This window comes from Balaenoptera acutorostrata, chromosome 9 (genome assembly GCF_949987535.1).
Source record: "Balaenoptera acutorostrata chromosome 9, mBalAcu1.1, whole genome shotgun sequence".
Taxonomy (NCBI): domain Eukaryota; kingdom Metazoa; phylum Chordata; class Mammalia; order Artiodactyla; family Balaenopteridae; genus Balaenoptera; species Balaenoptera acutorostrata.
This window is the reverse complement of record NC_080072.1, coordinates 47,977,797-47,994,723: the sequence shown is the minus strand read 5'-3', so window position 1 is coordinate 47,994,723 and position 16,927 is coordinate 47,977,797. Positions and strand designations below refer to the sequence as shown.

At 40.0% G+C, this 16,927-nt stretch overlaps 2 protein-coding genes across 5 annotated transcripts in view; one reads left to right on the top strand and one right to left on the bottom strand.

Moving 5' to 3' along the window:
- The window catches only part of DENND5A (DENN domain containing 5A), a 111,223-nt gene that overhangs the window by 31,576 nt on the left and 62,720 nt on the right, over positions 1-16,927 (bottom strand). For all 4 annotated transcript variants that reach the window (XM_057552522.1, XM_057552521.1, XM_057552519.1 and 1 more), the window contains 3 exons: positions 15,255-15,572; positions 13,836-14,051; positions 13,102-13,336 (listed from right to left, as the gene is read on the bottom strand). In XM_057552522.1, the coding sequence (XP_057408505.1) occupies positions 13,102-13,336; positions 13,836-14,051; positions 15,255-15,572 (769 nt within the window). The remainder of the gene's footprint in view (positions 1-13,101; positions 13,337-13,835; positions 14,052-15,254; positions 15,573-16,927) is intronic.
- On the top strand, positions 2,597-4,496 carry LOC130708823 (DENN domain-containing protein 5A-like). The gene is made up of 3 exons (XM_057552523.1): positions 2,597-2,671; positions 3,106-3,293; positions 4,386-4,496. The coding sequence occupies exons 1-3, from the start codon at positions 2,602-2,604 to the stop codon at positions 4,467-4,469; spliced, it is 342 nt and encodes a 113-aa protein (XP_057408506.1). The 5' UTR covers positions 2,597-2,601; the 3' UTR covers positions 4,470-4,496.

Below are 16,927 nucleotides of genomic sequence, written 5' to 3'. Positions count from 1 at the left end.
TCGAGCTAAAGTGTTTCCAGTTGATTTTGATTGGCTAAAACTCTTTGGATGCAGATGACCTTCAGCTGTTTCCTATTTATTAGTTTCACCTTCTTGGAATGATGAGCACAGAGACAGGCAATGGCAAAAGGAGGTACTGATTTTATCGTTTGTACTGGTGTGTAGCAATGGATTTTGTGCTGTTGCTTACAGCTCTTGGAGGTCAGCATCCTAGTGTGGGTACCACGGGTGGATGGATCCCGGAGGCATGGTTTATTAGGCCACCCTTCAAGGTGGGTTGTTGCTTTTTTAAAATACAAAAATGTAGGGAGAAAGAAACCCACAACTCAGACCAGAGAGGCCATAAAATTCCAAGTTTCTAGTATCTGTAAAACCAAACCATGTAAACGGAAAGCAGTTTAGCCTTCAAAGAGGAGATTATTTCTCATCCCCTAAAGTGTTTTGTTTCTAAGAATCGCACACTTTCAAGTGCATCACAGGGAATTCTTCAGGGATTTCAATCTGAGGCGAATAAAGTTACCCACTCTAGCAGAAATAAGCGGGCTGAGCTTCAGATACTGGATTAGACTCATCCTGAAGAGTAGGGAAAAACCAGAACTAGATGTCTGTGCTATTGAAAAACCTGCTTTTATGGAGCAGAGGAAGCCCCTTCCTTCAGACTTTAGCGTGCCCTGTTTCATGGTTAGAGAGTAGATAGATGTTCCCTGACACTGTAACTAGGTACACTATAAGGAGTAGTCCAGTGTCCAGGAAGCCTCATGAGGAAGGCATTTCAGGGACTCCTTTACTCAGAGTGTCTGTTGGCCCCCTATGAGATGTTCTTGTCTCTGAGCAGACCTGTCAGGAATGCCAGCCACGTAAAGGAGTGGCACCTGCTTTATTGACTTTCGGTAAAAGAAGCAGCTTTTTGGTTTTCACATGATTGAAAAGGCCTTGCTCCTTCCTACCTTTTTAAAAAAAAGCCAGAAATGGTGTGTGTCTATATGTGTGTGTACACTGAAACGGGGGGAGAAATTATTCAGTGTAATATTTATTCAAAATATGTGTTTAAGAGCCAGTGTTGGGACACAGTAAGACTGGACCTTCAGCTTTAAATATCTCTTGGAGGTTTTCTCCCACACCCTTACATTCTTTTGATCATCTTAAGTTTGAATTTTAAAGTATATTCTTATCATGTCTGAGATTCTCAAGATTATTGCTCTTAGTAGATTATTTACAGGCATTCATATCTAGAAAAGAGAGGTGAAAGATACAAAAACTGAGGCCTCACCTAGAGAATTATTAGAATTCTTCATAATAATAATTGTTAGAATAATCATAGAGCAGGAAGATTTCAGCAGAAAGATAACAAGCCAAGTTGTACAGGTGCCCCATGGAACTGAGGTATCTCAGAAGAGGCCGAAGATAGAACTTGCAGTGGCCTAAATTTTGTTCCTCAGTTGTTGCTTACTCTCACGTTGGAGTAAATACTTTCTCTGAAAGGCTATATAGATTAACTATTTAATCCTTGAAAGAGTTTTTTTTTTTTTTTGTAATTTGGGAAATATTTTTGTTGTTGCTTCAGTTGGGAGAGGGTCCTCACCAAATAGTCTTTAATATGGGAATGGCAGTGCTTTGTAGGGCACAGTGAAAAATGAGATCGACTTTCTTCTTGAACTCTTATCAGTCTGTTCCTGATTTTAGTGAATACGAAAAGCTTGTGCTCTTTTGTCCTTCTGCTAAATGAGTTGTATTTTTAAAAAAATCATTATTGATGACCAAATCTCTGAGCTCAGTTTTACCCACTGATTGTTTTACATCACTTATCTATTATCTATCAAACGCCTTAGCTTTCCCCGAAGAAGCATGAGGCACTTCCTTAGAGTGTACTCAAAATGTTTGAGATGATGAAGTTTTAGTCATCAATTTTTATTTATTTGCATTACTAGTTAAAAAAGAAAACTATTTCCAGGTCATGCTTAGCCAGGAGCAAAGTGGTAAGCTGCTCCAAAGTTTTATTGGTGAGCACACAGGATGCTTTGCTAAAACCCAGTTGATAAATATCAGCTTCTGCTCACTTCCTACTCATTCTTCTTCATTTTCTGGAAAGCTTTTTGTTACTTATTACTCCTTTATGAACCAAGCTGGGACTTGCTTAAATGGTGGGCTGAGTTTTCAGTGCATAAAACTGTGTAACTCCTGTGAAAACTCATTTGAAATCAGCCATTCCAGGAGGATATTACTCATATGATTTTAAAATTGATGTTCCTACTTTGTCTTTAAGTGCCTGAAACCATCATACCATTTGTAAATAGTAATGTGTTAAATTTCAATCTATTGTACTGGCTTTGCCGATGTATTTTTTACTCATTTTAAAAATAAAACAAGTCTAGAAATTGCATTCTGAAGAAAAGCTAAACTTTGAGCACAAGCTTCTCTTCCAAGATACGCTCTCTGACCTAGAATAAGAGTTTTGAGTAATGAAAGTCAATCTTCTGGGTCTTTCAGGTTCTTGGGGAGCTTTTGATCAAAGTGTTAAAATGACACTTTCATGCTGTTACCATTCAAGAAAGGTTGCCAGGTGGAAGGCAGACTTGGCTAGTGTGGAAAACCAGCCTCTGCATGCTTGAAGGTTCTTTGGGCTTGATCTTGAAGGCAAAGTTCACATCAGCTCCTTGTAGAATGCAGACATGTGAGTGGTAAATGAGGTCTTTTGACATTCATGCCGAACAGAGACTGGACCACTGTTCCTTTTCTTTTTGTTCCACTTCCCCATTCTCCTTCTACTGAAGAGAATCTACTTAACATTCTGGTTTAGTATTTGGAGCAAGGTGCTATTTATGATTCCTATTGTATTTCTTTTTTTTTAAATTGTATTTCTATATTAAATTTTATTACTAACATGGACCTGTGTGGGAGGGGGTATACTTCAGCTTGTGGTCCATTGAGGTCTCTGGGTTGTCTCTCTGATACCCACAAGGGAATCATACTCTGAGCATACCCCTGCTGAAGTTTATCCTGTTCCTTTCTAAATGTGAAATTGTGTTGAAGATTTTAACTTACTATTTGAGAAGCAAGTACCTTGTTTTTGACTGGTTTTGTTTTGTTTTGTTTTGTTTTACCTAGATTACCAGAGACTGATGACTGTGGCGGAGACAATTACAGCTCTCCTGTTTCCTTTCCAGTGGCAGCATGTCTATGTTCCTATTCTCCCAGCTTCTCTCCTACATTTCTTAGATGCTCCTGTGCCATACCTGATGGGCTTGCATTCCAATGGCCTGGATGACCGGTCAAAACTGGAGCTGCCTCAAGAGGTAAGAAAAACGTGGAGCTTGGGTGCTGGTGCCTGTGGCCCTGATACAGGATTTGGGAGAGAAGGGCTTTGGGATGAGCCCAGGGTGGTATCACCAAGTTTATTTTCTTTTATTTTGGGGAACACAAACAACTTTCCAGGAAAAAAGTAAAAACAATGAACATTTAGCTCAACTTATATAATTCCAGAAACACTTGTTTCCTTTATCACCTGACATACTTTTATAATAATCTCTGTTTATACTATTGTGAACTGCCTTTTTCAAACATGATAGTTTACATATATATTTTTTTTTTAAATTATTATTTATTTATTTATTTTTGGCTGTGTTGGGTCTTCGTTTCTGTGCGAGGGCTTTCCCCAGCTGCGGCAAACGGGGGCCACTCTTCATCGCTGTGCGCGGGCCTCTCACTATCGCGGCCTCTCCCGTTGCGGAGCACAAGCTCCAGACGCGCAGGCTCAGCAGCCGTGGCTCACAGGCCCAGCTGCTCCGCGGCATGTGGGATCTTCCCAGACCAGGGCTCGAACCCGTGTCCCCTGCACCGGCAGGCAGACTCTCAACCACTGCGCCACCAGGGAAGCACCTAGTTTACATATTTTTAAGAAAATCTTTTTATTATGTAAAAGTTTAAACTTACACAGAGGAGTAGCATAGTGAATCTCTGTGTTTTCAATACTTAGCTTTAACAGTTATCATACATTTAAATTGTATCTTACTTCTGTACTTTCTACCCCCTATTTTTTAAAGAAGTTCCACATAATATAATTTTATAACTGCTTTAGTAGCCAGACATGTATTAATAAATCAGTGGTTTTGTTTTATAGGCCACAGTTGCTCTGTAAATGTTGACCTGATCATAGTGATTCTTGTAGTACTGAATGTAGCTTTGAAAACTTTCCTTGCTCAAGATAAGGAAGGCCTTGAGAGAATGCTTCTCCTCCCTTGCTGTGAGGACAGCCTGCTCCTCTTTCCTATTGTTTCAAATACTAAAATAATTGATTAAAAAAATATATTTGTTTATTTACTACTTCATTCTAAAATAGATTTAAAGCATCATGAGAAATAAGATTGTTTTGTTTTTTATTTTCCTAGAATTACCAAGAGAACTGGTCTACCTCTTTTGGTCATTTTGTGGCTTGTATGAAACTAGCTGGGGGAAGGCCTTCCCTACTCTGAATTTCGTAGTCAATAGAAAGGCCTGGGAAGAAGACTTTGGACTATGCACACACTGGTATCAACAGGACTCTGTCTCATCCTTCCACCAATGATTTTTGGGGGGATGATTTTTATGTATAGCTGAGGAATAAGAGTAAGAGGACCTCCAAAGAAGAGACCGTTCTCATGGAATTGGATCTAAGCAGCATTCACATTGTTGGGCATGTCTGGGCAGCCATCTTGATGAACATGCCTGATAATTAGATCATACCCGTAATATTTAAGTTATAGTCAATTGCATCTCTTTTTCTCTCTCCTTTGCTTTTATCTTTATTTATTTATTTATTTGGCTGCGTTGGGTCTTAGTTGCGGCACATGGGCTCAGTAGTTGCAGCACGCGGGCTCTCTAGTTGTGGCGCATGGGCTCTGGAGCGTGTGGGCTCAGTAGTCGCAGCGCATGGGCTTTGTTGCCCTGCAGTATGTAGGATCTTAGTTCCCTAACCAGGGATTGAACCACGTCCCTTGCATTGGAAGGTGGATTCTTTTTTTCTTTTTTAAATTTATTTTATGTACTTATTTTTCGCTGCATTGGGTCCTTGTTGCTGCACGCAGGCTCACCCGAGCTGCGGCGAGCGGGGGCCACCTCTCGCCACTGTACGCGGTCTTCCCATTGCGGTGGCTTCTCCTGTTGCGGAGCACGGGCTCTAGGTGTGCGGGCCTCAGTAGTTGTGGCACCTGGGCTCAGTAGTTGTGGCTCGTGAGCTCTAGAGTACAGGCGCAGTAGTTGTGCTGCACGGGCTTAGTTGCTCCGCGGCATGTGGGATCTTCCCGGACCAGGGCTCGAACCCGTGTCCCTTGCATTGGCAGGTGGATTCTTAACCACTGCGCCACCAGGGAGGCCCCGAGGCCCCGGAAGGTGGATTCTTAACCACTGGACCACCAGGGAAGTCCCTCGCCTTTGGTTTTAGAATCAGAATGTCTTCCTTATAGTTTTTTCCGTTTCTGCCTCCTTTGCTCCTTTGAATCTATAGAGCTTTGTGCTATTTGGGGTGGGACAAGATTAATTAAGGAAGAAAAGATCTAAATAATGTCAACTAAAAAAAATGCAGGAGGCTGCAAAAAGAACAGAGTTTATTTGGGGACTTAAGAACTGCAATTGGGAAGACACAGATTCAGTTAACCCTGAAAGAGTATTCCGGGGCTTCCCTGGTGGCGCAGTGGTTGAGAATCTGCCTGCTAATGCAGGAGACACGGGTTCGAGCCCTGGTCTGGGAAGATCCCACATGCCACGGAGCAGCTGGGCCCGTGAGCCACAGCTGCTGAGCCTGCGCGTCTGGAGCCTGTGCCCCGCAACGGGAGGGGCCGCGATAGTGAAAGGCCCGCGCACCGCGATGAAGAGTGGCCCCCACTTGCCGCAACTAGAGAAAGCCCTCACACGAACCTAAGACCCAGCACAGCCAAAAATAAATAAATAAATAAATAAATAAATAAAATTAAAAAAAAAAAAAAAAAAACTGAAGATGTCTGAAAGCCTAAATTTGTAACAATCTCATTAAAAAAAAAAAAAAAAAAGAGTATTCCGAGGAAGAGAAAGAGTCAGGGGCTTATAAAGACAAAAACCATGAGGTTGTTAAAAGTTGCCCTGGTGAGAGTTGTGATCGACTCTGATGCGAGTCAAAATATTTGTCCTTAAGAAATCACAGGTTATTTTAGGGTAGGGGTCTTATAAGTATATAGACTGTCACGAATTGTTTTAGGTTAAAGGTCTGATTAGTATCTTGAGTTTCTGGCAGGTGTTCTGGTGTTCTGTTCTTCATCAGGTCAAAAGGTCAGATTCCATCCAGGCTGAGTCATGCAAACATCGTACTTCCTTAATGGCTTCCCGGCTCCATTTTAGAGATCTCTCTTAGAAATACTGACTCCATTTTGACTTTCCTTTCACAATGATGGAGAAAACCATTGAGTTTTGGGGTACTGGGTTTTTATATGTATTTGTCTACTGATAAATATGCATAAAGACTAGATATCAAAGATTGGAGAATGGGGAGCTTTTAGTTGTTGCTTTAAATGATTGCATATTTAATACTGACACCTCCTTCTGGTAAACCTAATTATCATTTTGTAAAAGTCAAAATAAGAATAACAGTAAAAATGTTCATTGCAGCTCTATTGACGACAGTCTGGACATGGAAGCAACCTAAGTGTCCATCGACAGATGAATGGATAAAGAAGATGTGGCACATATATCCAATGGAATATTACTCAGCCATAAAAAGAAACGAAATTGAGTTATTTGTAGTGAGGTGGATGGACCTAGAGTCTGTCATACAGAGTGAAGTGAGTCAGAAAGAGAAAAACAAATACCGTATGCTAACACATACATATGGAATCTAAAAAACAAAAACAAAAAATGTCATGAAGAACCTGGGGGCAAGACGGGAATAAAGATGCAGACCTACTAGAGAATGGACTTGAGGACACGGGGAGGGTGAAGGGTAAGCTGGGATGAAGTGAGAGAGTGGCATGGAGATATATACACTACCAAATGTAAAATAGATAGCTAGTGGGAAGCAGCGGCATAGCCCAGGGAGATCAGCTCGGTGGTTTGTGACCACCTAGAGGGGTGGGATAGGGAGGGTGGGAGGGAGACGCAAGAGGGAGGGGATATGGGGATACATGGATACATGTATCTGATTCACTTTGTTATACAGCAGAAACCAGCACAACATTGTAAAGCAATTATACTCCAATAAAGATGTTTAAAAAAAAATTATTTTGATAATAATGGTACAGAATTAAATATATGTCAGAGAATATTAAAGGAATTCCAGAATTTCTAAGGAAAAAAAATAAAGGAAATAAAGTATTTTGAGCTGAATAAAAATGAAAACACAAAATATCAAAATTTGTGGAATGTCATTAAAATATTACTTGAAAGATTTACAGCCTATCTTAGGCCATGAATATTACAAACAACTCAATGCCAACAAATTTGACAACGGATGAAAGACACAAACTGTCAAAACTCACTCAAGAAAACAGATAACCTGAATAGCTCTATATTTAATTTTTTAATTGAATCTGTAGTCTAAAACCTTCCTACAAAGAAAACTCCAGGCCCAGATGGCTCCACTGATGAATTCTGCTAAACATTTAAAGAAGAAATAGTATCACTTACACAAGCTCTTCCAGAAAACTGAAGAGAGTATTTCCCAACTTATTCTGTGAGGCCAGCATTACCCTGATACCAAATCAGACCAAGACATTACATGAAAACTATGAACCAAATCTCTCATGAACACAGATGCAAAAATTCTAAACAAATTTTTAGTAAAGCGAATCCAATAATAAACAAAAGAATAATACATCATGACCAAAGAGAGTTTATCTCAGGACTGCAAGACTGGTTTCCACATTCAAAGATCAATGAACATAATTCACCATTTTCACGAACTAAAGCTAAAAACCATATAATTACCTCAATAGATGCAAAAAAGCATTTGGCAAAATACAACCACCACTTATGATAAAAACTCTCAGCAAGCTACTAACAGGAACCAACATTCTCAACTAGATACAAAAGTATCCATGAAAAACCATAGTGATGGGCTTCCATGGTGGCGCAGTGGTTAAAAATCCGCCTGCCAATGCAGGGGACACGGGTTCGAGCCCTGGTCCAGGAAGATCCCACATGCTGTGGAGCAATTAAGCCTTTGCACCACAACTACTGAGCCTGCGCTCTAGAGCCCGCGAGCCACAACTACTGAAGCCCACACGCCTAGAGCCCGTGCTCCGCAACAAGAGAAGCCACCGCAATGAGAAGCCCGCGCACCGTAAGGAAGAGTAGCCCCCACTTGCCACAACTAGAGAAAGCCCGTGCGCAGCAACACTCAACTCAGCCAAAAATTAATTAATTAATTAATTAATTAAAAGAAAAAACCATAGTGATAACACCATACTTAATGGTGAATGCTTTCCCCTTAAGATCAGAAATAAGACAAGCATGCCATATTCTATTCGACATTGCACTAGAGGTTCAGTGCAATAAGGCAATAAGGCAAGAAAGAGAAAAGACATCAAGACTGGAAAGGAAAAAGTAAAACTATCATTATTTGCAGGCAATAAGTCTGTCTACATAAAAAATTTGAAGGAATATACAAAAAGCTACTAGTTTAGGAGGGTTGTAGGACACAGATCAATATACAAAACTCTATTATATTTCTATATATTAGCAATGCACAATCAGAAATTGAAATCTTAAAATACCATTTACAATAGCACTAAACATATGAAATACTTAGGAATAAATCTGACAAAAGATATGCAAAACCTGTTCACTGAAAACTATATAACACTGCTGAGAGAAATTAAAGACCTGAATAAATGGAGAGATATGCCATGTTCATGTATCAGAAGACTCAATAATGTTAAAATGTCAATTCTCCCTAAATTGGTCTATAGATTCAAGGCAATCCAAATGAAAATTTCAGAAGGTTATTTGTAGATTGGTAAGCTGATTCTAAATATATATGAAATAAAAAGGACCTACAATAGCCAAAACAACTTTGAAAATAAGAACAAAGTTGAAAGACTAACACTACCTGACTTCAAGATTTAATATAAAGCTACAGTAATCAATACAGTGTGGTATTGGTGTAAATGTAGACTAACACATCAATGAAACAGAACAAAGAATCCAGAAAAAGACTCACACATATACAGATCACTAATATTTTGACAAAGGTGAAAAGACAATTTATCAGAGAGAGGATAATCTTTTCAACATATGATTCTGGAACAACTGGATATCCATCCGGAAAAAATAAACCTGGACCCTTAGGTTACACCATTTACCAAAATCAACTTGAAATGGATCATAGACTTAAATGTAGACTTAAATGTTAAGCCTAAGACTAAAAACTTCTAGAAGGATATGTATAGAAAATAAAAACTATGTTACCTTGGTTAGGCAAAATTTTCTTAGATACAACACTAAAAGCATAATTCATTAAAAAAACTGATAAGTAGACTTCATCAAAATTAAGAACTGTTCTTTGAAGGACACCATTAAGAGAGCAAAAAGACAAGCCACAGAACAGGGAAACATCTGCAAATCATATATCTGATAAAGGACCTGTATCCAGAATATACAAAGAACTTCCAAAACTCAGTAATAAGAAAAGAACACAATAAAAAAAAATGGGCAAAAGATTTAAACAGGCACTTCACCATAGAAGACCTGTGAATGGCAAATAAGCAAATGAAAAAATGTTCAACATTACTAGTCATCAAGCACATGCAAATCAAAACCACAATGAGATATCACTACATACCTATTAGATGGCTAAAACTGAAAAGACTGAGCATACTAAATGTTAACAACAATGTGGAAGAACTATAACTCTCATACACTGCTAGTGGGAATGTAAAATACACAACTACTTTGAAAGACAATTTGGCAATTTCTTTAAAAAGTCAACATACGAATATCATATGGTGCAGTCATTCTTCTCCTAGGTATTTATGCAAGTGAAAAGAAAACATATGTCTATACAAAAACTTACATACAAATGTTCATAGCTCTAATGCCCACCAACAGGTAAACAAAAAAATTGTAGTAATATCCATACAGTGGAATACTACTCAACAATAAAAGGAACATGAATGAATCTCAATATAATTATGCTGAATAAAAGAAGACAGACTAAAATAAAGAATGCATACTGGGGCTTCCCTGGTGGCACAGTGGTTAAGAATCTGCCTGCCAGCAGGGGACACGGGTTCGAGCCCTGGTCTGGGAAGATCCTACATGCCACGAAGCAACTACTGAGCCTGTGCTCTAGAGCCCGTGAGCCACAACTACTGAGCCTGCACACCACAACTACGGAAGCCCACACACCTAGAGCCCGTGCTCCACAACAAGAGAAGCCACAGCAATGAGAAGCCCGTGCACCGCAACAAAGAGTAGCCCCCGCTCGCCGCAACTAAAGAAAGCCCGTGCGCAGCAACGAAGACACAACTCAGCCAAAAAAAGAAAAAGAAAAAAAGAATACATACTGCATGATTTCATTTATATAAAAACCTAGAAAATTCAAACTCTAGAGTAACAGAAATCATATCAGTGGTTGCCTAGAGACTGGGGGAGAGAATGCAGAGAGGACAGGATGGAGGTATTACAAAAGGGCATGAGAAAACCTTTGAGGGTAAAGGGTATGTTCCCGATGTCAGTGAACACATATAACAAAACTTTAAATGTGTGCAGTTTACTGTATGTCAATAATATCTCAAAAATTTTAAAGAGTAAGAACAAAAAAAGCTGGTAGTTCTCCTGGTATTGTCTAGATACATATAAAAACATCTCACCTTTGGGCCTTGCTGAGTGTCCTAGGTCAAGTGGCCTTCTCTCTCTGGGCCTACCTTACTTCCTCCCACCCTTACTCTCCTTCATCAGAACTTATTTAGTCTCTCAAACGTGCTAGGCACTATTCTAGGTCCCCAGATACAATGGTGGGCCAAAGGAAAATCTTTACCTGTAAAATTAGTGAATGAGTAGAGTTAATTGCCATCAAGATCCCTTCTAAATGTAAATTTTAAAGAATCTCCAGAAAGACCCCTTTAGTTATATTTTTACCATTTTCCTATCAGACTGATTCAAGAAGCTAAGGTGTCCATGAGGACTGGCGTGAGGTAGCTGAACTACTCCTCTAGGCTAGAAATCTGAAGCCAGTGGCAAGAACCCTGAACTAGCATATTTGGAGTACATATCTCAGGGAAATACCTAAGGGCTACACCAAGGGCATGATTCCTGGGAACAGAGCATGTAGTTGCCTGGAGGGTCTCTGTGATACCCATTTTTCTGAAATAAGTCACAGAAATGAGGGTTAGTTAACCCTCCTTCCATATCCCAAACTCCACATTCTAATGGGACCACAAGAATTCATGTCCTGGCCACAAATGAGACCAGAGTAACTCATATCAGTATTTGGTGTTCAACAATTGGATTACAGATGGGCTGAGAACTGACTGCCTCAACCCTTGGGGCACAAGGGCAAGGCCTCAAGCGACTAGAGTGCCTCATCTTAACAGTTTCCAGCTATAAGCAGACTCCTCCCTTTATTCCCACAAGCAATATATAAATATTGTCATTTTTCAGGTGTAACACAACATGAAAAGATTGGGAAGTCCTGATTTAAAGTGATGGTTTAGGAGATGTTTCTCTAAACCCACAATCTTGTAAAAAAGTCTCCATCAAGCTCTCCAGGACCAACGCCTTAGGCAGGGTTCAGGACCTGAAACTTGATGTGTGTACTCCAGGAGGCAAGGAGGACTGTGTTAGAGTATTCCACTTGCACGGGCAACACGTCCTCAAGTCTTGGCCAAGAGGACTGTCACCTTAATGAAAGGCTTGGAGCAAGAGCTGAAAGATAAAGTCAGAAGGCTATCGAGCATAAGGCTGAGGAACCCAGGATTTTGTCCAAACTGTCACCACTTGTATCTTCAAAACCTAAAAAAATGCCTGGCACATTCATTCATTCAGTAAATACTTGGTGAGCACTTCCTATACACTGGGCATGTAGTGGGTATTTATATTTGGTAAATGAATAAACAAAATATACAAAAAGGCTACAACAAGGACACTGAATATCGCACAAGGAAGAGAACACACTACTTAATCTGACACCTCAAGCTGAGACTGTTCTCTGGAGAAACTGACCTAGACCGGGCCTCCGTGAACGAAAAGGTGTATTTCATCATGCAAGTAGCAAACAACTTTTAACATCTATATGTTCTAGGCACAATGTTAGAGGACTGGGGGTAAGACAATGAGTAAATACAGTCTCTGCTCTTAAATTGCTCCCTGATAATGATGGCTCAAAACAATAGAGATTATAAAGGGGAGGCAAGAACAAAGCACAACAGGAGCTTAGCGGAGGATCAACTCAGCCTGAGAGCATCAGAGAAGGCTTCACAGAGGAGGAGACACAACAGCTGGATTTCTATAAGCTGCTTGCCCATAACTCACTCGCCCCTTATTTCTTGCTAATAGAATCTCAATACAGTTCAGGGTAACATTACACCCAGGTCAATACTCACTTTCACAGCCTCCCTTGCACTTAAGGGTGGTCATGGTTCTGGCCTATGAGACAACAGAAGTTGTTGGGAATTTCTGGGAAAGCTTTTGCTTTCTAATGTAAGAAGGAAAATACAGCTGGAATCAACTTTCCCCTTTGCCCTGAATATGAACATAAAAGGCCTCTTGTAACAAAGAGGCAACAAGTATGAATATAAAAGTCAACATGCTAAGGACAGCTGAGTCAAATCATAGACTCTCATTTCCTGATTACATTGTTGAGCAGCTGAGCAACCACCAATTCTGCACTTCTTGATAATTTAAGAAAAATAACCCCCATTTATCTCATGCACTGCTGATTAGATTCTCTAGTACTTACTAGAGGACCCATTCCTAACTGACACAGTGTTAAAGGATAAGAAGAAGTCTGCCAGGCAAAAAAGACAGGCGAAAGCATTTCAGGCAATGGGAACAACTTACGCAAAAACAGAAACAGGGAAAGAAGCTGGCATGTTTACGAACAGGGACATGTTAGTGACATAATCCAAGAGGCTAGAAAGTACAACAACAAGGAGGCCTCACTTGCTTCATCCACAGTGGTACACTTCTGGTACATGGATGTGCGCAGAGTAGGTGTCCGAACATTCAACAGCCTGATCTTGTCTACTCGGGAATCAAACACCCGAAGCACAGGATCTTTATCATCATCGTCATGACACATGATTTTGTTGTCAATGAAGGAAGCAAACATCTGGGTCTCCAAGAATCTTGAGAGGAAAGGCAAGTAGGGCTCAGGCTGATCTGACAGAAAAGATGCCTGGTGGGACCAAAAGGAAAAAGTCATCAACAGGGAAGAGGGCATATCAGCCTTAATCAATCAAGGCTACATACCCAAGGGATTCAGTAGGTTACCTCTTCTCTGAAGCTTCCTAGGTCTTTATAAATTGTAAACAGTAAAACCTCTCCATCCTTTTTAAAAATTCATATAATTTCAGATATCCTGAAACTTTGACACACTGGCCCGTTTAACTTACTCAGGTAACCTACTGTGGCAACCAACGTTCCCAGGATCCTGATGTTCAACCTGCATGCACATCTTTGCCTAAGAGAGCTCTTTGACTGAAGGTAAACCACCTGATAGCAATAACCAGCACTCTGCTCTAAAGCAAGAAGACCTTATATTTTATCAACATCAGAAGGACCATGAACTTGTTTCCAGCACATATTATGAAAGAAAAACTCATCTTCAGTCACATCTTTAAGAGAGTCTGGCATGTCCTCATTTCTTACCACCTCCCCAGTGGGATCATACTCACTTTGTCAAAGTTTTGCATCTGCTCCCTGTTGGTAAACCAGGACTCCTTATCCTGGCTGGGCTGAATGACAAACACCTCATAATCTGCAAACATCTGAGTGAAACGATTTGCAAAAACTTCCCGGATCTGAATGTTTAGCTGGTAAATCCTGAGTTCTTCTTCATCACACTGAACTTTGAGATCCTTATTGCTGCTGGGGTCTTCACGTACTTCCAGCTACAAAAACAAAACAAAACAGTTGAGAACATGCAAGCTTTTCCTTTTATCCCAAAGAAATGCAACTCATCCTTCCCCCCGGCCCCCACCAATGGTCATTTACTTTTGCAGCAAATGGAGAAAATAAACAAAAGAGAAAAAAATGGGAAGAAAAGAAAAAGAAAGGAATTCTGACATGGAGAAGAGATAAATGCGGGTGTTCCACTTGCAGGTACCCAGCAACCCAACGAAAGTGGAGAGGAACTCATTACAGGCAGAGAGAGATCCAGCAATAGAGGAAAAGACACCAGTTATCTCAAGGGTCAGGGAAAGGAAGGAGTCTGGGAAGTCAACGAGAAAATGATAATGCAAAGCAACAAGGTCAGACTCTGGATTTCCCTTCATCTCTTTGATTTTTCTCCCCCATGTCACTTTCCCTATCTTTCTCCTTAAAAATGTTTCCTTACTGGTTTTCTTAACTTTTTTAATCTCTCTAAATATTTCTCTGCTCTTCTTTAACTGGCCATGATTTTTCTTTTTTAATATCTGCTCTACTAACTAAACAAACCAGGAAAATCAGGAAAATGAAATGTTTCACACTTCACTAAAAAATAGCCCAACGAAATGATTACATTACCCCATTTTGTTTATATGTAATTTAAGAAAGTAATTTAATAGTGAGAATGGGGAGGGTGAAGAGATGGGTAAACAACTACAGAAAGCGGACAGTCTCATCAAAGTCAGGAAATGGAAAGTCCAGTACATCCCTGGGAAGAGCAGAGGGCTAGAATTCAAGAGGACCAGGTTCCAGCCTCAAGTCAGCCACATAGAAGCATTTAATCTGAGGTAAAACACTCAGGATCTCTAAGTCAACAATTCCTGCTCTATGCGCTTTAGGATGCTGTGAAATTCACAAGGCAATGGATCTGAAAGAGGTCTGAACACAAAGACTGCCACCACCGTCCCTCCAAGTCTCTCTGCAGTTGTGTTTACAGAGAATGACAGCAGCTTCTCCTTGCTGTTGAAGTGAGAAACTACCGAGATTTAGATTCAAGTAGCATTTATACTAGGATAATGTTTGCCAGAGCTAAATCCAGAGTCTCCCACACAGAGCATCCTTTCAGTACTCACAGATATGCCTTGCCCTGAACTGGGTGCCTTCTCATTCCACACTTTATTTCACCAGGACATCACCTTAGCACAGACCCATACACAGCATCATACCTTCTCCAGGCTCACCCCAGTCCTCTTGACCAAGGCCTGCAGGCGGGCGATAGTTTCGTTCTCCTTGAGGAACTCGTAGGAATGTAAAGGGGAGCCTGCGATGTTTCCATTCCTCTTGTCGGAGACGAGCTCAGAGGCCCGGAGCCTCTTCAGCTTGGAGGCACTCTCGCTACAGTGAAGGTTCCCTTCAGGGGGAATGCCAAATGCCATGAGAATCTCAGAGACTTCCTGGACAAACTCCAATTTGTTGGGAAACTGAGGCAAGTCCTCCGGCAGCTCAATGAAGTGGTTGTCAATGTCCACAAAGCAGAGGTTAGCCTGGCAGTCAAAACATGATGAGGAGTGTGAACAACTCCAAAGTATTAAGGAAGAAGCTTTAGAGGGGATAATGAACAAGAAGGAAAGAGCAAACGTCTGCAATGGGCATAACTTAGGTATGGTTAAAGAAGATGGTGTGGAAGGAGGTAGACCTGAGTTCCAGTCTTCCCCTGATGCTTTCTAGTTGTGGGATCTTGGGAAAGTTACATAACTCTGTTTCCTCAGCTATAAAATGGTGATAAAAACAACTTATCTTAGAGAGTGATAAGGATTACATAATGACATAGATGTTTAGCATCTAGCACAAAATTCTCATATATAGTAAGTGCTCATAGAATATCTGTTGAGTTCACAAGTTCTTACAAGAGTAAAAAGAATGCTAGGAGTGTGTCAGAAAGTCTAGGTTCCAGACCTGAATCTGTCATTATCTCCCTATTTGACCCTGAGCATACCAGTATCCCTTTCTGAGCCTCATTTCTGATTTGTAAGATTTGGTGGCTGGTCTTGATTTTTGTGCTTCCTTCTGGCTTTAAGATTGCTTCTGAGAGGATGTAGAGAGACAGTACTTTCATACACTGCTGGGGAGGCAGGTAATCTGGATTAACAAAAAATAACCTGGCAATATCTATCCTTATTTTATAGACACAGAGAGGTTAAGTAACTTGTCCAAAGTCACACAGCTAGTAAGTAGTAGAGCTGGGATTTGAACTCAGCTAGCCTGACTTCAGTCATACCCTCAAGCTCTTAACCATACATTCTTCTCCTTAGAGGTCTTACACATTTCTTGTTCAATTTAACTTAAATATTTTATAGTTCTCATCCCTGTTGGAATTTTCTTGCAGTGCAGCTATTAATTAGAAAAGCTTTTTATTTTTGTATATTTATTTTATAACCATGAACCTGTTCTAGCCAAGACAACTGTTATTTCCTTCACTGCAGAGCATTATTAAATGCTTAAGTGTTTGTTATAGCAAGGATAATAATATTACCTAGGTCATAGGTTTGTTTTGAGGATTATGAGACAATGTCAAGGATTTAGGACAGTGTTAGTATACAATAAATGTCAATTAACATTGTTATTATCACTGTGGAATATAAAACTCCAATAAATGAATACACACACACACAATATATATACTATATTACTAAATAGGAAAATTCCATAATGAAAAGATGCCAATAATCCCCACATTTATTTGTAAATTTAATTTAAATTTTTTTTAAATCTCAGAAAGATTTTTATTTTTTTCAAGGGAGTATCTGATGAATTGATTCTGAATCTTACCTAAAAAAATAAAAGAAAAAAATAGCCAAGAAAATCCTGAGGGGAGACTTGCCTTGTTGGATTCTAAATA

Excerpts from the sequence above, each read along its gene's own strand:
- LOC130708823 (XM_057552523.1), top strand. The coding sequence starts at position 2,602 with ATGCTTGAAGGTTCTTTGGGCTTGATCTTGAAGGCAAAGTTCACATCA. Across the intron at positions 2,672-3,105 it reads TCCTTGTAGAATGCAGACAT|ATTACCAGAGACTGATGACT; the intron begins GTGAGTGGTAAA and ends TGTTTTACCTAG. Across the intron at positions 3,294-4,385 it reads AACTGGAGCTGCCTCAAGAG|AATTACCAAGAGAACTGGTC; the intron begins GTAAGAAAAACG and ends TTATTTTCCTAG.